General features: G+C 33.7%; 1 protein-coding gene across 2 annotated transcripts; it reads left to right on the top strand.

The window, feature by feature from the left end:
• Positions 1 to 901: 901 nt before the first annotated feature.
• On the top strand, positions 902 to 23,000 carry LOC115211699 (sodium/potassium-transporting ATPase subunit alpha-B). Of its 2 annotated transcripts, none has more exons than XM_029780349.1 (20): positions 902 to 1,057; positions 8,027 to 8,137; positions 9,257 to 9,316; positions 9,491 to 9,694; positions 10,729 to 10,842; positions 10,985 to 11,119; positions 11,236 to 11,353; positions 11,806 to 12,074; positions 12,338 to 12,536; positions 13,290 to 13,401; positions 13,490 to 13,622; positions 14,017 to 14,209; positions 15,368 to 15,680; positions 16,483 to 16,700; positions 16,820 to 16,921; positions 17,089 to 17,338; positions 17,465 to 17,639; positions 17,814 to 17,944; positions 18,074 to 18,175; positions 18,365 to 23,000. In XM_029780349.1, the coding sequence occupies exons 1-20, from the start codon at positions 1,028 to 1,030 to the stop codon at positions 18,483 to 18,485; spliced, it is 3,090 nt and encodes a 1,029-aa protein (XP_029636209.1). In that variant the 5' UTR covers positions 902 to 1,027; the 3' UTR covers positions 18,486 to 23,000. The 2 variants fall into 2 exon arrangements, with proteins under 2 accessions (XP_029636209.1, XP_036358827.1); XM_036502934.1 differs by lacking the exon at positions 902 to 1,057 and adding an exon at positions 7,666 to 7,817.
• The last annotated feature ends 559 nt before the right edge of the window (positions 23,001 to 23,559 follow it).

Below are 23,559 nucleotides of genomic sequence, written 5' to 3'. Positions count from 1 at the left end.
TCAACCGTTGTTGTTCGGGCAGTAGAGTTTCGTGTATACAAAATAGATAGATAGATAAATAGAGAGAGAGAGAGAGAGAGGTCGGAACAAATAGATTTCTTTACGATCCAACTATTAAAATTTAGCGAGTTAAAACCATTGGTCTTTTTGTTTTTGCTTTTTTAGTGGGGGGAGTGTTGATTATGCTACGATTCTTTTCTTTCTTACAAAATGTAATTGTCCAAAATATTACGAAAGAAAGTAAAAAAATACAAATATAAATGCTTGTGTGTATGCGTATATGTGCGTGTATGTGTGTATGTGTGTGTTTGCAAAGGGTCACATCTCATTCGTTTATATATAGAGACACTTCTGCAATACATACATATATACATTTACATATACATACATACATATACAGAAAAGGAGAGAGAGAGTGTGAGTAAGAGAGAAAAAGTGAGAAAGAGAGAGTGTGAGTAAGAGAGAAAAAGTGAGAAAGAGAGAGAGTGTGAGTAAGAGAGAAAAAGTGAGAAAGAGAGAGAGAGTGTGAGTAAGAGAGAAAAAGTGAGAAAGAGAGAGAGAGTGTGAGTAAGAGAGAAAAAGTGAGAGAGAGTGTGAGTAGAGAGAAAAAGTGAGAAAGAGAGAGTGTGAGTAAGAGAGAAAAAGTGAGAAAGAGAGAGAGTGTGTGAGTAAGAGAGAAAAAGTGAGAAAGAGAGAGAGTGTGAGTAAGAGAGAAAAAGTGAGAGAGTGTGAGTAAGAGAGAAAAAGTGAGAAAGAGAGAGAGTGTGAGTAAGAGAGAAAAAGTGAGAAAGAGAGAGAGAGAGAGAATGGTTCCCCCCCACCACCACCATCGCCGTATTTTCCTAAGTGTGAGCTAGCTATCTTCGGTATATTCCGTCAGTCACCGGAGCGCTAGCCCCCACCCGTTTCTCGTGCCTTCGCTACTATTAGCACGATTACGTTTGTCGATCACTACGGAAAGTACCGATCATTACCGATAGCTAAATTACATTACTTCTACATTTATTCGTCATTCTTACACTTAGAGATGGCGTCTAGTAAGGTGAAGTCTCAGCAGGTAAGTGTCTTTTACAGATAATATTTCGACTTCATCATTACTTTAAAAGCGAATAATCCCTTACTGATTTACTGTTCAGATAATGGGATCTTCAATTTCCATTATTTTTTGTTCACTTTGCTACTGTGGTGGCTTATCTGTAATTTTGTCCTTCGTTAGGTCATAGTTAGCCGTTACCCTACTTCAATGGGACGGCCTAGCAAGAAATGGCTTCTCTCATTCGATATATTTTTTCTCTTCTTTCCCTTATTTTATACTTCGATTACGTACAAATCATGCTTAAATCAACTGCACAAATTACTTAAAAATTTATTAAATTAAAACTTTATATATCTATCACTCTACAACCGTCTAACATACAATGTATCTTGTAATCGTTCTAGAGTGGAAAATTTTCACTATGTAGCGGAAAGCTTTCGTAGTAGAAAAAAATTTTTCCATATCTTATTATAAGCTTTAATTTACTTTGCCCTATATTTTAACTGTTTCTTGTCAAGGAGGAATCGTTAATTTGTGAATGTCAAATTAAAAATAATGCTAATCGCCTCGCTAGCAACCATAATATATAAATATATATTTATATATAATCCAGGTTTGTCGATGCTTAATGTATATAGAGGCTGACTTATTGATGTGTCCACCCTCTGCCCTTTAAAAGGAAATTTGACAAGATATATTGTCAGATTATTTTTATTTTATGTATGTATATTTTTGTGTAAGTGTGTATGTGTGAAAGAGAGAAAGACAGTCAGTCCGTATAATATATTGCTAGCTAGTACATTAACGGCTGCTGCTGTATATATTACTTAAACCAGTTACTGCTACTATTTAGTCTAGCTAGACTTTAATAGAAGTATCAAGCAAGATTACGATTTTTGTGCGTGAGAATATCTACGTTGATTAACTCACTTCTGGCATCAACCTTAGCCACTTCAGTGTATGTGTGTGATCATATATATATTATATATACATATATATATATATATATATGTGTGTGTGTGTGTATATATGTATATATATTGTTATACGGCATAGATGCACGTATAAAGCGGGTGTGTAATTTTGCTGTCGTGTCTGCGTACATTTCTGCCGGCTGATGTAGAGCAATTAAGATCACTTTAATGTGAAGCTATTACTGTAAGGTGACATTTCTTGTGAGCGACCCCGTCCATTTCTATCTCTCTTACTGTTTGTTACGGTGATGGATGGATTGCCAATAAATGTCATCTCATCTTATACACACACACAATCTGTGTGAGTGTGTGCCAGCTGATGTACTGATGGAGGCTGTTTATGGCCTTGCATTCGGTTTCTTTTTATCACTCGAGTGACCTTCCTTTTTTTTTTTTTTGTTATAAAATATGCACCTCTATCACATTCTTACCTTTTTCCTCCCTCTCGTTGCTTTTGATGTTTTCGCTCAAATATTACGTTGAAGACGTTGGTGATGGGGTTTGATTTTCTGTCATTTAAGAAATCGGAAAACAATAGAATGTATCATTCTCGTGTATTTTGTGTATTTATATTCGAAAAACGAGTGATCAGTTAAATTCGGGTTTTCCTCATTGCGTATTACATAACCTGAATCTAATTTATTAAAACTCATAAATGTTTGGAGATAATTTAATTCCTGATTTATAGTTGTCGTTTCTGAGGGTTGAACTGGTGTGTTAGTAATGGCAATGTGTTCTCGACTCACGTGTGGTATTTTATTAGATTTTAACACCCTTCCACTAATGAATTAATGCACTGTTATTAGATATTTTTAACCTTGGTTCATGACAGCCCATTTTTTTCTGTAATACGAAATCGAGCTATTTTGAAAAGCGATCGTCATTATTTTTGTTATTATTTAGTGGTACGTGAGCGAAATGGCGTCAAAACCAGTTTTCTTTAAATGTCGAGTCTCTCTCTCTCTTTATCTCTTTTTTAAACATCACACTTTGTCCATCTTTTAAATGATTTGCCTTAGTTTCATCAGAACCTTAAATCAATATTTGTTGATCAGTGTTGCTTTTCAACTAAAGAAGCTAAAAAATCTCTGCGTTATGCGTCTAATTTTGTTTCCATGTCTTCCGAGTTTCGCTTTTTTACTCATTGGAAATTTTCACATTCGATGTGTCTGTCTTTCAATCCAAATTCGCCTTCATGCTTCTTTTCTTTGATGCCGGTGCCACTTTGATTGATACCTGGTTTTACTGACAAAACCCAACATCTTATGTGAAAAATGCCCCTGGCAACATTTTTCTGAAATAGGTCATGGTGTCAATGTACTTTATCTAACAGGTGGAACCTTTCAGCTATTTTTTTACGTCAATAACACTTAATTTACATTTTTCATATTTCCCCGTTATGGTTTAGATGTGAAAATTTGTTTTGTATTGTTTTACATTTCAAATTTAAGATTTGCAAATTTTGAGCAAAATAAGGATCAGAATTTTTAATTAAAATGGTTAATGTGATTCGAGTTGTTTGTATTTCAACCCCCTAAAGTATTTAAACCATTATTGTTAACGGTTATTTAATGGTGATTGTAAGATTGTTACTTTTAAAATATGCAGAAAAACCAGATTTTATTATGGCGTTTGAATTATACATCGTGTACGCGAGGTACCCGAGTTGTCTTGTCACCTTCACAAAAATGACCGTGAGGTTTTCCATCATTAAATGGTTATCGTTGAAAGGCAATCTTGTCTAATTTTTAATGTGCCTTGTTAATTATTCATCTGTTCAACATAGCCAGCTAGTTGAATATGTTTATATCCTCTATTATCTACCTATCGTCTGTTTTTTTCCCTCGTTTTATTAAGAACAGCTTCTTTCTCTCTCGCTCTTTTTTTCCTGCTATTACACCACCCACCATATTGACACTTCATGCTGTCAGAAACGTCGATTAGATTTTTTCAAATTTACTCTGTTTTTCTCTTATTAAACACTGATTTTCACTGATTCGCTTGACATGCTACAAAGCTACTTCAAGTTAAATTTTAATCTTATTTTCCATATTATCTTCAAATACCAACCAAGGCTGTATTGATACTTCCGTATAACTCACCCGATTTTTTTTTTGTTTTGTTTGTTTTTTTAACTTTAATTAGTTCGCTTTGATTTCTGTCTGTCTGATTATATACACTCACCGGTTTCTTCCGATTCTGGATTTTTACCTTATGCCAATGCCTTACTGTCGTAACCTGTCTGGTTATTTTTAGCTTCTTTCTCGTGAAATTATGTTGCAGCACTTTCCTACCCTAACGAAGACATCAATTTTAAGATCTTATCCCCTATCCCCATCCAGTAGATTATTATTTGTGAATAGTTTTTTAAATCTTTATTATTAAAATAATACAGTTTTGATACGTCGAAAAAAATGTTGTCTACCTCTTTAAGTTGAACACTGTTTTTGTCCTGACCTTCTAATGACCTTTCTGAAGTGGCACAGCCTAAAAATCCTATGTAACAACCTGATGCCTGCTGCTAACTGCTTGGCTTGAAAACATTGAGCTTGTCCAGTTGTAGCACCTGTTCAGTGATTATTCTGGACCATTTCATTTGTTTTTGTTGGATTTAACCTTTCTTAGCTTATTAAATCCACTTCCTCTTCCCTTCCTTCTAATCTCCATTGAGGCTTTTATTTGCATCTCGTCCTTTTTAGTCGAGATTTTCTGAAATTTTTCTTTTTTGTTTCTTTAAAAAATATATATGAAAAGAGACATGATATACATTTCGGGTAACCTTGACCCAAGATAACCTGTATATCTTTTGAATACTATTATTATTATGCATTTAGCTTAATTTTGTTGGCTTCTATAGAGGAAAATGCATTAAATTTTGATGAATATTTGTGTCATTATCGAATTTTTTTCTTGTACTTCATCTCTTCAGAGTCGTTGAAATAAATACCAGTGATATGGCAGGGTTCAACGCATTCGATCATTTCTCGTTTAGAATGTTGCTTCAGTATTTCATAAAGCTGTTTTTACCTTTGTAAAAATCAGTTGCATTTTTAATATTGTGATAAATTCTATAATTTGAAGGTGAAAATATTTTCAGAACATCTTCCATTGAAATACCATAATTACAAGCAATACTTTTATTTTTCTTTACATCACTTGATGAATGATTCATGGATGCTTAGGGCTCTTATTGGCCTCTTGACGATTACATGTTCAAACATTGCTACAGGTGTTGGCTGTGCCCTTAAAACACTTTACTGTATTGACACCCACTGCATAACCCTCAATATTTCTTGGTTGATTGATCATAGGCAGCATCTCCTCATTCAGCTCACAAATGAGCCTCTATGTGGTCGCTTAACCTGTTAGACATAGCAACCAAATCTTCAAATTGTATTCTGTTACATTGGACAGTGTGGTCCATGATGTAAAAGACATTTTTTGACTGTGGGTTTGCTCGATCAGGGCTGACGTGAGACCAACAACAGTAACATTTGTTCCAAGGTTGTGCCAATCTGTGGATTTGTAGAATTATCCAACACGAGAAATAAAGATGGTTTTTAAAATATGTTTTGTAGAAATTCAAAAAACTTTCTTAATGTTTTAATAGATATTTTAATTGCCTTCAATAAAAGCAGTTTTTTTATTTCTTTTAATTACTCTTCTCTATGATAAAGGAAATGGCTTTTCCACTGACACCTTAATAGTATGTTGCCTTTTAAGATATAACCATTGTGTTATAGCGTTTATGTAATAGTCTTCGTGGTATTAAATTAATTTCATTGCCCCAATTAAGTGAAATTGGAACAAATTTGACTTTAGTTAGCTAGTTTAATATTACTATGTTTATTTTGTTAAAGGACAAATGTAACCTTATATAATTGCCAATATTGTATTGTTTCCTGAATTTTCTTATAGCTTTTTGAAATAACTTAAAATAAATGATAGTGTGTTAAAAATGGTACTACTGCAATGTAAGAAGACAGCTAAATATTGATTAGTATTTCTGCTACTGCATTAACAGCAGCAGCATCTCAGTAATGCTATGGATTCCTGTTTTGCCAACTACAATTATCTTAGCTGCCTAATTTTTAGCATCTTAGGACTGGGTAGCTTCAATTTACAATTAAAATATAATTTGTTGATGAATCAAAGAATCTTTATTAAATCGCTTATGAATATATCTGTCTGCCCTACATTATTACACTATTATTGTTCTACTTGCTGACAGATTTTGTGACTGGTATGAAATGTGTAGTGAACTGTTAAAGCAATACATTTTTCTTACTGTGTTGGTTACATAACATAGAGTAAACCTATTATTGTTGGCCTACTGGTCTTTTGGTGGGATTAACCTTTTAGTGAGTGCATGCTTAGTAGCTGTCCATTGCAATGGATTATAGCAGTCATTTGATAAAATAGAGTATCTATAATTAACCAATTAGCATTACTAATTGTGACATTTAAGTTTTGACTTGATCACTTTAGCTAAAACAAATATTGTAGCAACTTTATCAATTTACTTTATATTAGTTAATTAAATACTACATGAATTTTTAGTTCATGTGTACTAATTATGAAATGTGTGGAAAGCCTCATTTTCTGCATATGTTTGTAGCTTCTCGGTTACGGCAGTGGCAGCCACAATAGTGACTACTACTGTTTGCAATAAAACCTCTTCACAGCTCTAGTGATTCTGTTGGCTTTGCTTTTACTGCTTGTCAAGAAAATCAATAAAATTGTAGCTATCAGGAATAGAAGCCATTATTCAGTTCAGTGCTACCATAATGCTGCTATTACTAACAATGTCGTTGTCGTATTGCCTACTAGACTGGACAGGCTTCTTCTAAACCTGTCCAACTCTATAAATCTCTCCATATTTAGTATGCTATTTCTCATTCAATATTTAAAATATCAACTCTGTTTTCTTTCTCATTTATTCCTCTAACACCTAAAGGACATAAAGTGTTAATTAGTATTTTAAACTTTTGATGTCTTAATTCTCACTGGTGCTTATACTTAATAGCAGATATATTGCCTCATACTACCAGTATTGATTAAGTGTGAAGAAGGCTGAAGGCTTACAGAAAATGTATATGACCTTCAAAAGTTCTTAAGTTTTCAGAAATTAATATTTTTAAACTTGGTATATATATTTTTCATTTATATCTCAAATATGATGAGCTGAATTCTTGAGTGATAGTTTTGTGAAAGTCATTTTACTACTGAAATGTAAAAGTCATATCTACTGTAAAGGTTTGCTTTAGTGTTCATCATTTACATAAGTAAACTTGACTGTTTTAAACCAATTGTAATGCTGGTTAATACTTCAACTGACACACAATGTGATTCCATAAATAATCGGTGTTTTATAAGCCAAGTATGACTTCTTTATCTATAATTATACCATTTTAAAGTATTTTACTCTAGCCAGAAGCAGATACTTAATCTGCTTCATCCTTGATAACGTCTACCTACTGACAGACAGGTTAGTATCAGTTGGTTGGGATGATGGGGGATCAGAGCAGCTCTTAATATCAGTGGCTCACTGCTATACTGTCATAGCACCTGAGTGAAATCTATCAAACACTGCCAGTTGATCATATACATCAGTTGACTACTTGAGGATCCAAGGAGTACAAAATTCATTTGGATTACTAAAAAATTACCTGGAAAACTGCACTCTTACCATGATTCTCTTGTGGAATATTTTACTGTGATGCCAAGTTAATTTACAATTATTGACTTGTTCTCTACCAATTATGTCTGAAGGAGACAAAAAACCCATAGTGGTCACTAACAACCAGGTTAGATTTTATCTCTTATTTAATGACATCAAAAAAAAATGATTTGAGAAGCATTTTTCATTTTTATATATGGGAAATCATTATTATTTTTTTTTTTTTTTCTTTTTTTTCCTGAAACAAATTTCTTTATTTCAATGGCACCAGTTTCTTCCAATATTTTTGAGATTTTAAAATGTTTTCTTAGAGACTTTCTATATTCTTATTTTCAGGCTCCTCGGGCTGAGAGCTACCGATATGCTGTCACGCCAGGAGGCCAGGAGAAGAAGAAGGGGAAGAAGAAGGGTGAGGACCTCGATGAACTTAAACAGGAATTGGATATGGTAAATTGATTTATATTTTTCTTCGATTTTAATAGCATTTTCTTCTAGTTAGATTTAGGTCTTACCTGCATCAGATTTTGACTTCATCTGTTAGACTTTCTCATTGTCATCTTGTTGTTCAAAATAAATCAGATAAACATTTTTTCTTTTATTAGTTTGTAGCTTTCAGTAATTTTGTATGTTTACCAATGTTTCAAAGATGATGCTTTTAATGCTCAGTTTTGATTACATTTAAATATTGCCTTAAATCTGTTTTGGCTGAAAGCATTGTTTTCAGGATGAGGAATCCTGTCTAAATTTAAATTTATAACATGACAAAATAGTTATCAACTGCCCAGAAGCTTTATAGCTTGTCAATTTGACCTGGGTAAATTGTTTCTTAGTACATCAATTTTATTCACTGCTGCAAATAGTGATTTTTCTAAACTGAATTTTTTTACTGTTTCAGTAAATATCTTGAGAATAATCCGATATGAACTTCTTTTTAAGCCAGTTCATTAGTTTTATAGATAATTAAAATTCAATGTACTTTCTTAAATCTTTCCTTTTGGAACTGCTTTTAACAATCATAAAGTGCAACTGTTTTAATTAACAGAATAGCAATTCATTCATAGAATAGCAGTGTCTGAAATCCTGATTATCTGATAGGTAGCTCAGGATCTTTAACCTCACTGCAGCTGTTCTTATTAATGTATATTAATAAATTAAATTATTTTGGAAGTGTTGTGTGTTATCCAAACATTTGGAATTTAGTCATTTTCTGCAACTTGTAATTGTTGAAAATTATTCTATTGAATAGTATAGTAGTGTTCTTTTGCTTGTATGAGTTTGTTTTTGTTTTTTTTTTCGCATTGATTATTTTTTCTTTAAATTATCTTCATAAATCAAAATATAAATTTAAATAGCTTACTTTATTTGCTTCATTGTTATACAAATGTCTACACTATAATTGTAGTAATCATTTTAACCATTTCAAACACTGGTTTTATTATTACAAATCAGACCTGAGCAGTTTGTGATGTTTTGATTGCTTGTTTTTCCTTCTCATATACTCACTTTCCCATATTTACATGGCCACATTTTTAGTTTTATTTAGAGAATTTTTTTTTCCTTGTTTAGGATGAACATAAAGTAGCCATCGAGGAACTCTACCAAAGGTTAGGAACAGACCCAACTCGAGTAAGTGCATTTACACTAACATAACTTGATTTCACTTATAAGTTTCAAATTCTTGGAGAATTTAAAAAAAATTTTTACTTATGCATTTAGCTTATTTATACATAATGCCACCTCATAATATGTTTGTTTTATCCAGTTACTGTACAAATTATTTTTTTTTCTGCACACTCTCAGGGTCTCAGTCCAGAACGGGCTAAAGAAATTCTCTTGCGTGATGGACCGAATTGCCTTACCCCACCAAAAACTACGCCAGAATGGGTCAAGTTTTGCAAAACACTATTTGGTGGATTTTCAATGTTGCTGTGGATTGGAGCTATTTTATGTTTTATTGCCTATGGTATTCAAGCAGGGACTTATGATGATCCACCCGGCGATAATGTAAGTGTTCTGTTGTCATTGCTTTTAGTTTGGAATTGACTTCAATGACATTAGCCTAAAATTTCATTAATATTTTTGTTTTATGTAGAATGTATTTTTATTCCTTAAAATTCCAAAAGGGATCAAGTCCTTTAGGAAGTTTCAGTTTGATCCTATCCAACTCTTTTTTTCCAAATAAGTGATATAAACAACTGCAAATTTTGCATTTGAAAATATTTATATTTATATTAAAATGATTGTGCTGTAGTTTTATTTCCGTGAAGTATCTTTCTTGTAACTGGGCGTGATCAGCTTGCAATTATAATTTTTACCCAACAACACAGTTTGAGTTTATATTTGGAACAAATTAATTAATGGGAGCTGTTAAAAGGACTTCTAAATATTTAGTTATAATTTATTTGTGGATCAATAACATTTGCAGATAGCATTGGTAATGCGGACCAAAAAAGTCATGGCACTATTTTGTAATAGTTTTGGTTCAGAAGTTATGTGTATGCATATGTAAACATGGGTGTGTGTGTAGTCATTTCAGTCACTACTTCAGGGCAGAATATGACAACTCTGCTGAGTCTCAAGTTCAGCTGAGAGTTCTTCATATGGATGTCTCTTGGCCAGCATTATGGATCTCCATCTAATAGCTGCACTGCTTTGTGAGGAAAAGGCATTGGGAGTAAACTTAATAAATATATCTGGTTTGGTACCCTTGAGGTGGTTTGCTGCAACTACTAATGCCAGGCATTAATATGGTTATACCTGCATTCCTTTGATCCACAACAGCAAGGCTTTAACAAGATTCTAACACCTAGGCAAACTATACATCCAGCCTAGGATTGAAGCTGTGAGAGTTCACGCTTTAAGTTACTAAACATTGATACTAAACTCTATTGTCTCAAAACAGATGTAAACCAAAATCCTCATTCATACATGCAAACATATACATATGTGTGGTGCACATGTGTGTGTACACACACATTTAAACACACAGTACAAATGTGTTTTATCATTATTTCTAATGTAAAACTATTTTCTTATAGTTATACCTAGGTATTGTGCTGACTGCTGTAGTAGTTGTCACAGGCATATTTTCCTACTACCAAGAGGCTAAAAGTTCTAGAATTATGGACTCCTTCAAAAACATGGTGCCGCAAGTAAGTATCAGGTTTTTTTTGTTTTTTTTTCCTAGACTTACCTTAAATTCTTAAGTCATGGATGTAACTTTAAGTTCTTGATGTATATATCAATTTTTTTAAATTTTCATTTATAAATGTTACTTTTATTTTTCCTTTGTAGTATGCTGTTGTTTTAAGAAATGGAGAAAAGTTAAATGTACATGCTGAGGATCTCGTAGTTGGAGACGTGGTAGATGTGAAATTTGGGGATCGTGTTCCAGCTGATATTCGTGTTATTAGTGCTCACAGTTTTAAGGTACTTTGACCTTTTTATTACTATTATAATTTTCTAATCTGATTTTCAAGTTTTAAAAAGTTATTCCTGTTTTTGACACACTGCTGATACAAAATTGTATCATTTTCTGTATTCAGGTAGACAACTCATCACTTACTGGAGAATCTGAACCTCAGTCAAGGTCAGCTGAATTCACTAACGAGAATCCATTAGAAACAAAGAATTTAGCTTTCTTCTCAACCAACGCTGTAGAGGGTAAGTTGTTTTAATATTTTCATTATTATTGTTGTTAAGTCAGCAAGCTGACAGAATCGATTGCACGTCAGAAAAACCACTTTATGGTATTTCTTCTGACTCTACATTTCAGTTTCAAATCCTGCCAAGGTCAACTTCCAGGATTGATAAAATAACATGACAATCAAGTACTGAGGTTGATGGTATCAACTAAACTGATTCCTCAAAATTGCCTAAATCAGAAAACTGTAAGATGGCAAGCTGGCAGAATCAATAGAGCATTGCGAAAAATGCTTTATGGTACTTCTAACTCCATGTTTTAAGTTCATATCTTGCTCTGGTATCTATTTACCCTCTCTGCAAAATTGCTGGTCTTGTTCCTAAATTAGAAAGCATTATTCTTGTCTTTATATTTAAAGCACAGCTACTTTTGAACAAATAACCCATTGAATTTTTTATGTTTTTATTTCTAGGTACCTGTTTAGGATTGGTTATTAAGACTGGTGACAAAACTGTGATGGGCCGTATTGCTAACTTGGCCTCTGGTTTGGAGGTCGGGGAAACTCCCATTGCTAAAGAAATTGCTCACTTCATTCATTTAATTACTGGTGTGGCTGTGTTTCTTGGTGTGACCTTTTTCGTCATTGCTTTCATTCTCGGATATTTCTGGCTAGATGCCGTCATTTTCTTAATTGGTATCATTGTAGCCAATGTACCAGAAGGCTTGTTAGCAACTGTAACCGTAAGTTTTAATTTCTTTTTGATTAATCTAGAAGTTTGTTAGAGACAGTGTTAATGACTATAATTGAATTTTGTTTTGAAATGCTTAAATGTTTCACATAGAATAAGCACTATCATTATCTACCCCTATGATACTTGTAATTTAAGTTTTACATTTGGAACAAGTATTAAGGTGTTCTAAAGAATAATGGAATTAAAATAACTTTTGTCTGTCTCCTTTTTTATTTGCCAATATTTTACATTCATGATTTTTGCACTTTGAAGGTATGCCTCACTTTAACAGCTAAACGTATGGCAAGGAAGAATTGCTTAGTGAAAAACTTGGAAGCTGTGGAAACTCTTGGCTCCACTTCCACCATTTGTTCAGATAAAACCGGAACTCTTACACAAAACCGAATGACTGTAGCTCACATGTGGTATGGTGGTAAAATTGTTGAAGCTGATACCAGTGAAGATCAGTCAAGTAAGCAGAAGTTTTCTGTTGTTCACCTCCTACTCCCAGATTATTCTTGAATCTGTTAAAAAAATATTTTTTTAATAGCCTTCACTGATTGTTATATAGTGCATGGGAAGATCTGCTCTACATTAGTCACTTGGGAGCAACTTATTGGTCTTGCTTCTATTGGTCAGCCAAACTTCTCAGTTTAATCTGGGATCATACAATTTGACATGAAATGACTAGCCATGTATGTTTCTATATGTTTTTGGACACACACATTGTTGCATTGGCCATCTATGTAAACAATTTCTCATTAGGTTTGGTTACTAATTTGCATTCTCCTCACAGAAAAGTATTATTAAATGGTAGATGTAGAGTATTGAGCTAAATTGTGGGAGCTAGTTATGTTCCTTAATATTATTGCATATCTTTCACTTTTCCCTTGGCTTTCATTCTTATTGAGGTACTAATCATGTTACTAAGTTCAATCAATTATTCTCTTTGTTGCTTTCTGTTATTGCAAGTCATTTTTTATTTATCTTTTCTGTGAACTTCTCTACATTTACAGAGCTGATGTTTTGTTTCTTACTACAGTACTAGATATTTTATCGAAAAATAAGATAAGAGTATTACATATTCTCTAGCTAATTAAACAAGAGTAGAAGAAAAAAACAAATTAGACCTTAAGCACATTGTTCTTTCCAAACTCATAAGTTGTAAAAACTTGAATTGTTTACATAGTCTTATTGGCACTATTCTTGCATTACATTGTTTCAGATGCAACTTACAATAAAGACAATGTTGACTGGAAAGCTCTCTCTAGAATTGCCATGTTATGCAATCGTGCTGAATTTAAAGCTGGTCAAGATGGTGTACCAGTCTTGAAAAGGTGAGTATTTAGTCAAGTAATGAGTGCAGATTTCTGTCTGCTCTTTTGCTTGTTATTTTTGCTACATTTTTGTATTTCTTATTTCTAGAGAATGCAATGGAGATGCTTCTGAATCGGCCCTTCTCAAATGTGTAGAGTTATCTATTGGTGGTGTCGCTGAGTATCGTAGACGTAACAAGAAAGTTGTAGAAATTCCTTTCAATTCTACAAATAAATATCAGGTAAATGATCTTTTCATTTACTCCAATATTAAATTGTGAATAGTTTTCAGATAATGGGGAAAATGTTCTTATGATTGGCAATGACTCTTTTCCTTTATCAGATTCTCTTAAGAACTTTGAATCGAAAACAAAAGGCTGAATATGTTACTGCAACTGTGCGTGTGTGTCTGTGTGATCATTTTAATTTCATTCTTCCCTGCTTGCATAAGATTTGACAAAAGTTTATTGACAGATTTTCTACAGCTTTATATATATTTATATATATAAATAAATCATAACTTCTTCTGAAGAACAAAAATTCATATGATCAATTCTTATCATTTGTGAACCAGCCATAATCTCTTAGCTTAAATTAATGGACCAGTATTGAAAACTAAACCTTGTTTCTTTTCAGGTATCTATTCATAATAATGAGGACCCCAATGACCCTTGTTATTTCCTGGTGATGAAGGGTGCCCCAGAAAGAATCATGGAACGTTGTACATTGGCTTTAGTCAATGGAAAAGAAATGTCAATTGATGAAAGTTTCAAGAATGATTTCAACACCGCCTATATGGAGCTTGGTGGTCTTGGAGAGCGTGTACTAGGTGAGGAACATCTTTATAATTATATGATAGCAAGTCTTTTGACATTAGCTGTTGGCAAACAAAATTTAAGTAACTGAGTCCCTTTAAATAAGGTTCTAATTTTTATTCTATTTATTACCATTATTAAAGGTGGAGAATTAGAATCATTGAGTACCTGATAAAATTTTTTCTGGCTCTTTATGTTCTGAGTTCAAATTCTGCTGAAGATGGCTTTGCCTTTTATCCTTCTAGGGGCTATAAAGTAAAGCACCATAATATCAAATACTGAGGTCAATGTAATCAGTTAACCCCTTTCTATGAAAATTACTGGCCTTGTGCCTATACTAGGAAATTATTCAACTTGTCACATGAAAAGAAATCAAAAAGCAATTAAAATAACTGATATAATGAAACAATGTTATGAAGATTTATAGATATATATATGCATCAAAAAGGAAATTACAAAATCCCTGCTAATATGGTATTATGTAAAAATTGAACTTTTGTGTGTGTGTGTTTGTCACTGTCATACAAGCTGTCTGTATTCTTTGTTTCTGATCTTCCGTGAAGGTGTCAGATGTGTCCAGCTATGGGTAAATATTACCTTGCTGGGAAACAGGTGAAGGTTAGTTGTGATAGAAAGGGCATCCAGTCATACAAAGTCTGTCTTGGTGAATTTTGACTGATCCAAGCAAGCATGGAAAAGTAGTTGTTAGTGTAGTTAAGGTTGGATTTAAGCTTATTTCATTTTGCCCTTCACACTCTGTTATGAGTTTGTGACTACTATTTCACTTTTTCAGATAAACTGTTACTTAAAACATTCTCCATTTTCATTGTTGTTGAAATTATACTCTTTTAGAACCTAAATAAAATTTAATTCTTTTTTGGTGTAGCTTTAATTTTTGGCAGTCACAATCACTCTGTAATATACTTTATCAGAATATTCTGTATTTGATTTTAGAATAGAACCAGTATATGCAGATGTCATATACCATGGAGTATGAAATCTGCTTTAGAAATCATTTATTATTACTTAATAACTGTATGGGTTGATATATTTCAAATGGTTAGCATGACTGGTATAGGTGTAATGGTAAATGTAATCATGATATCTTAATATTTTTTTTAAATGTCACTAATGAATTTCTTTACATTTTTTTATTCTCTTGCTACTTTCAGGTTTCTGTGATTATACTCTTCCAACGGAATCATTCCCTCCTGGATTCCAGTTTGATGGAGATGAAGTTAACTTTCCTCTTACTGGCCTTCGATTTGTTGGTTTGATGTCTATGATAGATCCACCCAGAGCTGCTGTACCTGATGCTGTCGGAAAATGCCGAAGTGCTGGTATCAAAGTTATCATGGTCACTGGTGACCATCCTATTACTGCTAAGGCTATTGCTAAAGGTGTTGGTATTATATCAGAAGGAAGCAAAACAGTGGAAGATCTCGCCGCAGAGCAAGGGGTTGCTGTAGATCAAGTTAATCCAAGGTATTTCGTTGGTGCTGTATATTACCAATAATTCTACATTGTTTTTTGGGGCTTTTTTCTGTTTTCCAGAATGTCCTAATTTGAAATATTTTATTCATTCATGTGTTCATATCTTTTATTTGTTTACTAATTAGTCTCAGCAAATTAATCATTAACATGGCTCGTAGACTGTCTTGTGATATTTGTTCTGATTCTCTGTGCTCGGAGTTCAATTCCTGTAGTTATCAATTTTACTTTTTTTTTTTTTTCCTCCACCCTTTTTGGGTCAGTAAAGTACTGGTTAAGTGCTGCACTTGATTCCTCTTTTTCTTCCTGCAAAAAATACTGTTGGGAAGAATCATGGGAGACCACTCAGGGCATACCTCTCTCTAAATGAAGACTGGTTGAGTGAGTGAAGAGTTGACAACCTCTTATAGAAAAAAAAAACAAAATGATACTGCAGCAATTCATGGATGGCTTTGATTATACAGTACAGCTCCAAATAGTAATAATGATTTCAAATTTTAGCAGAAATCACTGGTTTTTGAGGAGGGGAAGTCAATCACAATGACGCCAGTACTTAGCTGCTACTTATTTTATTGACTCCATAAGGATGAAAGGCATGGTCAAACCCTGTAAAATTCAGAAAAGTAATTAATAAAGATTTAGAGTAAAATTTAAACCTGTGTAAATAATTTAAGACAGATTGATTTATAAATATACAGGCATATGGAATATTTTGAGGTCGTTTCATGTTTGTGATGGAACTATGCAGAGCCCAATTATAGTTATGATTTTTAACTTGTATTTATTTTGTTATCAGAGATGCAAAAGCAGCTGTCATCCATGGAAGTGACTTGAGAGACATGACTCCGGCTCAAATTGATGAAATCCTCCGCAATCATTCTGAAATTGTTTTTGCCCGTACCTCCCCACAACAAAAACTGATCATTGTAGAAGGCTGCCAGCGTCAGGGTCAAATTGTGGCAGTCACAGGGGATGGTGTAAATGATTCTCCAGCTTTGAAGAAAGCTGATATTGGTAAGTAAATTTTCAACTTAAATTTTGTAAGAAATCTTTGCATACAATTACTGTTAGCTGTTGTCACCAGGTTACTTCACTTCCAGCTAAATAATGATTTAACCAATTTTTTTTTTCAGGTGTTGCAATGGGAATTGCCGGCAGTGATGTGAGCAAACAAGCTGCTGATATGATCCTGCTAGATGACAATTTTGCCTCCATTGTCACTGGTGTTGAAGAAGGTATGTCTCATCTTTTGCTTTTATTGCATAAATGTAAAGAGCCTTGATTGTAGTGTTTTTCTTTTGTTTTCATATCCTATTTAATATGAAATTGAATATGTATGCTGCTTTCAACCTCCACGACTATTTTTTTCCATTATTAATGCTGAATAATTTTCTTCTTTCAGGTCGTTTGATCTTTGATAATCTGAAAAAATCAATAGCATACACCTTAACATCGAACATTCCTGAAATCAGTCCCTTCTTATTCTTTATTCTCCTTGACATTCCTCTACCTCTTGGAACAATTACTATCTTATGTATTGATTTGGGCACTGACATGGTGCCAGCTATTTCTCTGGCCTATGAACAAGCTGAAAGTGATATCATGAAGCGACAACCTCGTGACCCAGTCAATGACAAACTCGTCAATGAAAGGTCAGTATTGTTGTTTTCCAAAAAAACCCAAGACATAACTTATATAGTTGCATGTATGCAAATGCATATAACTATGGTTTCATCATTACCTTTTTTAACAATGCTTGATTTCATTTCTATTTCCAGATTGATTAGTATGGCCTATGGTCAAATTGGTATGATTCAAGCATCTGCTGGATTCTTTACTTACTTTGTCATTATGGCTGAAAATGGCTTTTGGATGTCTAGATTACTAGGAATCCGTAAAAACTGGGATTCTATGGGTGTCAATGACTTAGAAGACTCATACGGGCAAGAATGGGTAGGTACTTTTAATTTAGTTGTCTTTCCATGAACCTAAATTATGTTGTGTAGAGTCTAGAGGAATCATTTTATCATTGCATTGCTTTTGCTCTGTTCTGGGGATAGTAACTGTTTTGTTCCTAGTGATGCTCTATAATTGGCAATTACTAATATTTTATTTTATTTTTTGTAGACCTATAGCCAGAGGAAGAAACTTGAATATACTTGCCACACTGCTTTCTTTGTGTCCATTGTTGTGGTACAATGGGCTGATCTCATCATTTGCAAAACCAGAAGACTTTCTCTATTTCAACAGGGAATGAAGTAAGCATTTTTTTTTCTTTTTTGTTTGTCAATTGCATTAAGTAATATCTATGATTATTAAAAATGTATTATAAGCTTACATTTTATGTTTTAGATTTCTACATAAATGTATAAACTTTTCTCTTTCAGAAATCACCGTTTAACATTTGGTATATTTTTTGAGACTGTGTTAGCTGCCTTTCTGACTTACTGTCCAGGTCTTGATCAGGGTCTGCGTATGCAACCTCTCAGGTAGGTTAAATACTTTTTATTTAAACATTTTCCAAATATAATTTCACCTTTACCCCTTTTAGTGTTTTGTATAAATGTATTACCCCTTCCCTTTAGGACATTATCTAAAGAGTTAGTATTCCTTTCTAATCACATGTAAAAAATTTTTATAATTAATATAATTATCACTTTTCCTTTTTTCTTTTGCAGGCTTTCTTGGTGGTTCCCAGCCTTTCCTTATAGTTTAACCATCTTCATTTATGATGAATGCCGAAAATTTATTCTGCGACGTAATCCTGGTGGCTGGGTTGAAAATGAAACCTACTATTGAGGATTGTGCCATATTAGTCTAAAATTTAAATTTCAAAAGAAAAAAAAAAAGAACCAGAATGCGGGGCTGTGCGGCACAATTTTTTACAATTATTTCCTAATTTTTTTTCCTTTTCCCTCCGTTCACAAAAACATATTCAAGAGAACTCTGAATATATTGAGGATAACTGTAATTATCTTCTGGTTCATCGCGTGAGAGCAACATGAGAGCCTATGTACATTGTATGTCTGAGCAAACAGGGTGAGTGTCTGTGTGGAGATCTACAAAGACCAGTAATCCAGCAAAGACTCATACTTGACCTAATTCGTAGAAAATACTAGCTTTTGGGAGATGAGTATTTATTCTGGTGATAAGCACATATTGTGTAGTGTCCTGAAACCCCACTGGTACACGATGCACTGTCAGTCAGTCTGAGAAGCCTGGCCATTTTATAATAAAACAAGCTTTGTTACATTAGTTCAGATAATTTCTGTTGAACTAATTCCATCAATACTGTGGTACCTTTGCTAGCATGGATTTTCATTTTTAATATTATCACTCAGAAAAAAAAACACCTAATAATATGTCACTTATACACTTTACAAGTTTACTACAAATCCTGGATGAATAATAAAATTTTAAAATACTTTTAAGTTGGAAAGTTTAATTTGCTCCCACTTTATCAACTGCAGTACTAAAAGGTGAATATTTGCATGTAATGGGTTAGCATTTTCTTAGCTGTCTGACAGCCAGTTTGGACAATAGTCCTTCATCACTAACCCCTTCCTTATCTCCTTTGGTTACTCAGGAGCCACTTTATTAATGTTTTTCTTTGTAGTCGCACTTAAGATCAACTAGTTTTTAAGAATTTTTCTTGTTTCTTTGGCTGAGATTATTCTCACCTGAACAAAATGTTTTCCCCCTAAAAGTCAATGGTTATGCCTGGTACTTCAATTTATAATCCAGGGTATCAATCTTTTTAAAGTATGCAAGATCTAAAATGAAAAGTATTTGGATTTAAGATCGCCTCATGTCGGTGGCTTCAAATTATCATCAGAATGGTAGCACGGTTTTATATTGGATGCCAACTCCTCCAGTTGACAGTGCCATCTTGCTAGGTTGGGTGGGTGTATATGGTCAATGTAGACAGTGTGTTGATCAGTCTTTGGATAGAAATCTGCACATGGACAAAATATTCTGGATGCTAGTCTTAACATCTTCATTTGCATGCTGCAAGATACTAGTTATGGGAATGGCAATCCAGTTTTTTTATTTTTTGACATTTAAATGCTATTTCTGTTAAATCACTTTTAGATATTCCCATTGACCATTTTTTTCAAGCCACAGTAGCTAAAGTTAATGTCTTAAAGGGTTTTGTTTCAATTGTTTTTGTCCCATCCTCCCGCTCTTTCTCACTCTCTTTCCCTCTGATGCAGTTAGGGAAAGGGTCTAAAAGGCAGCCCTCTGCTTCTATGTTTTTTTTTTTCTTTTTTCATTTTTCTTTGTCGTTCCTCGACTGAGTTAGGGTGTACATCCTGGCAAGCCTCTTAGTATGTTACAGGTGAGGCATACAAGCTTTCCGAATCACTCAACATTCCAGTCCCCTCATCCCAGGCCAGCTAATGTACAGGAATCTAAGAGGCTTGGCGAGGTGACGGCTGACCTAGTGTTGTTGAACTCTCCAAAATCCGTCTATTCGTCAAACAAGAAAAATGCATACTACCATAAAATGGAGAAGAAAGGCAGAAAACTCTGGAAAGACTGTGTGTATGTGTGTGTATATTGTTTTATTTCTCCAGTAGAACTGTGTACATAGAAACTCCAGCTAGCTGGAGTTTGCTTTACTAGACCAAAGGGACGACGGGCTAATAACAATACTAGCGGCCTTACTTCTGCAAGGATATTTCGTGCAGCACAGACATGCCGTATGCTAGTCTTATCCAACAGATGAGAATTGTAAAACTGGAAAGCTGGTAGCATAGCTTTCAAACGGTTGTTAATGGTGTTATGTAGGTGTAGAAAGTGGCATCCATTGGCTAGTTGAAGAATTGCCTGTTTCTTGGTCAATTTTAAGTGAAATAAAACATTTTACGTCAACTACTGCCTTCTGTATGTTTAGTCAGTATATTCCTGCTGCCCTGCTCCTCCATCTTTTTTCTTCCTTTCCATCAATCCCATCTGAGTCGCTAACTTTCTGCTATTTGTCAGCATTCTAGTTGACCTTAATTACATTGACATCGCCAGTTTTCATCAACTTTCTCCTCCATTTCTCCACCTTGTCCTGCTTCTGTTTTTTTCCATTTTGTTTGTTTTTGTTTTGTTTTTTCCTTCAGACCAACAATCCACTATTTTATTTCACCTGTCCTGATGAAGGCTTCATACTCAAGTTAGTGTCCTGTTGTTGAACAATGACATCAATGGATCCTACTATCTACCCCATAACTGTTACCCATTTTCTATGGAGCTTTAGCAATTCAAGGAATATTACTTTCAAAACATTTTAAATTCCTTTTTATAATTTATTTAAAATATTGTGGTGGAACAATTGGATTCCAGCATTTTTTCATTTTTTTTCTGTGGTTGGTCTCTTACATATAATTTTTTTTTTCCAAAAGTGGGGGAAAATGGTGTTGACTTTATCTGCGGCATCTATTGTTTTGGTGATAGGAATTTTTTTAAGACACTTGATAAGCATTGCCACTTTTGACGTCTAACTTAATCTGAAGCTTTGAATATTGTAACATCCTTAGCTCTCTACTCTTAAAAATTCTCTGCTTCTTGCCAAGAACTTTTAGCTGACTGTTGCCACTGTAGTGGGCTTAGTTCAAACCAAGCTTCCTTGTAACTTGATTGCTTTGAAAATCTTCTCCCAAAGGAGAAGTCCCAGACTATTTTCCAGAAGCTTGGTGTTACGATCACTTAGCAGTTGTATTGAAGCAACTGGAGCTACAGTGTGCATCTAAAGAACTGGCCAGACAGTAACTAAATCTACTAAACCGTTTTTGTAGTTGGTGCCATGTAGGAGTTGTTTCCAGTTTTTTCTTTTTTTTTTTAATCTTACTCTTAATTCAGTGAACCTGTACAGAATACCAAGCACAAGTTGAAAGGAAAGAAAATTGTTACTTGTTGGCTATTTCATTTTTGTTAATTTACTGAATCTCAATATATCTTAAAATTATTGAGATTTTGTTGTTTTCACATATATATATATATATATATATACATATATATGTATGTGTGTGTATATATATATATATCATGTATTATATATATATATTTTTTTTTAAAACTGAACTCTCAACTTGCTGCTGTAATGCTGCACCATTTTTTAGTGCTTGTGATCCTGCAAATGTATTAACAGTTGAAGGTAAATAAAGAGTTTGAACTTTTTGCTTGTCTGTGCAGCTTTACTGAATCTTTTCTAGTGGAAAACCTGGGTCAAATACATCGTCCAGCTTTTGCTAGTGGTGTGTCCTCTTCAAACCCTTCCCTCCCCATCCCCACCTTTTTCACCTTCCCTAGCAGGCTACAAGTTGGTCTCTCTAGCTGTTTTAGTGAGACATTAAGGCAGCTACTGTTTTCTCCTTGGCTACTCTGGCAGCCCAATACTGCTACAGCTTTGTTCCACTGGCTTGAGGTTTAACCTAATGTGTTATCTCTCTCTCTCTCTCTTCCTTTCATGGCCTTTGAGCTCTGGTCAGCTGCTTACAGATGTTCAATTGCCTGAATTGGCCTCAACTCTTGCTGTTCACCTTTCAAAATTGCTCTATTTGTCCAGCTTCACTTCTACATCACCATTTTCTTTTTCTTTCTTTTTTTTTTCTTTTTAGATCTGTAAGTATCAAAATACTTACATTTCCGAAATTCTTGCCTAGTTTTATCCATTTTTAATTCCATTCAATATGCAGGTATTAAATGTTTCTAGCATTTTGAATTTTTCTACCATCTAGCATGTCAACAGCTAAAGAGTCTCCCTTGGCCGCCCTCCCCAATTAGATTATTCCTTGCAGACATAGGCAAAGACCGAAACTGGAGGGGCAGGTACTGGGACTCTGACGTTTCTCCTACGTTGTAAGAATGGAATCGGTAGTATGTGTGAATGTATGCAAGGCTCACCCTGCCAAAAATATGCTCGGTTATATCTTTGTAGTTCTTAAGAGTTTGAGTTTTTCAAACTCTTGTCATAGACAGGGTTGATTGGATGCTGTTAGCCTGCTCCAAATCACTGCTTTACTGCAGGGTATTTCGTTTGTTTTCCATTTTTATTTTTACATTTTTTAGTTTTTTTTTCTTTTTAAATTTTTTTATTACTCCAGTGCCCAATGGAAGTATTAGTTTGTTGCTCTCAACCTTACTTTGCTCCTTCTCTAGTAACCTTTCATAGGAAATAGTTTGTCAAGAAAAAAAAAATCAGCTGATAACACTGATAATAATAACATTTAACAATATTAGTTGACCCAACTTTTTCAATGTTTTGAAATTTTTATATATGTGTATATAATATATATCAAATAAAATTTGACATTTGAAAACAAAGTCTGAACTTTTCAACTGGATAATCAATGAAAGGAGGAGACCCCACCTTTTTTTTCTTTTCCCTTCCCACTTTTTTTTTTTTTTTTACTCCAGTATTTTTATGAGAAATTACAATTGGAAAATTGTTTTGATTATGTTGTCTGTTATACATGAAATCATTGAGACCGGTTCTTATAGAATTACTTTGTGATATTTTTCTCTGACTAGCAGTTAAATACCTCTTCCAAATGGGATTATATTAAGCTTTACCAACTGCTCATACATTTTATAAACACAAAACATAATTCTGTTTCATTACTTTTGTAACAAAGCACCAATATTTCAATGCAGTTTACTTTTTTTTTTTGTGTGTCTTTTTTAAGTCTAAGGTTGGATTGTGATTTAGGCAAATGACTAGCTTCATTGTTAGGCAGATGACAAGTTTTTATATTGATAGTTTTTTTTTCTTTTTTTTTTTAGGCAGTGGAGTATTCCTAAGTAGCTTTCAGTGTACTAGGAAGGGGTTTTAATGTTATGGAATATTATAGTTTCTGTAGTTTAGTGATTGATGGTTTGTCTC

The sequence above is a fragment of the Octopus sinensis genome, linkage group LG5, assembly GCF_006345805.1.
Source record: "Octopus sinensis linkage group LG5, ASM634580v1, whole genome shotgun sequence".
NCBI classification, from domain to species: domain Eukaryota; kingdom Metazoa; phylum Mollusca; class Cephalopoda; order Octopoda; family Octopodidae; genus Octopus; species Octopus sinensis.
The sequence above is the reverse complement of the archived record's forward strand: the minus strand, read 5'-3'. Positions and strand labels throughout refer to the sequence as shown.

Coding starts and splice junctions, on each gene's coding strand:
- LOC115211699 (XM_036502934.1), top strand. CDS start 7,773: ATGTCTGAAGGAGACAAAAAACCCATAGTGGTCACTAACAACCAG. Junction 9,695..10,728: donor ATGATCCACCCGGCGATAAT/GTAAGTGTTCTG, acceptor ATTTTCTTATAG/TTATACCTAGGTATTGTGCT. Junction 10,843..10,984: donor TCAAAAACATGGTGCCGCAA/GTAAGTATCAGG, acceptor TTTCCTTTGTAG/TATGCTGTTGTTTTAAGAAA.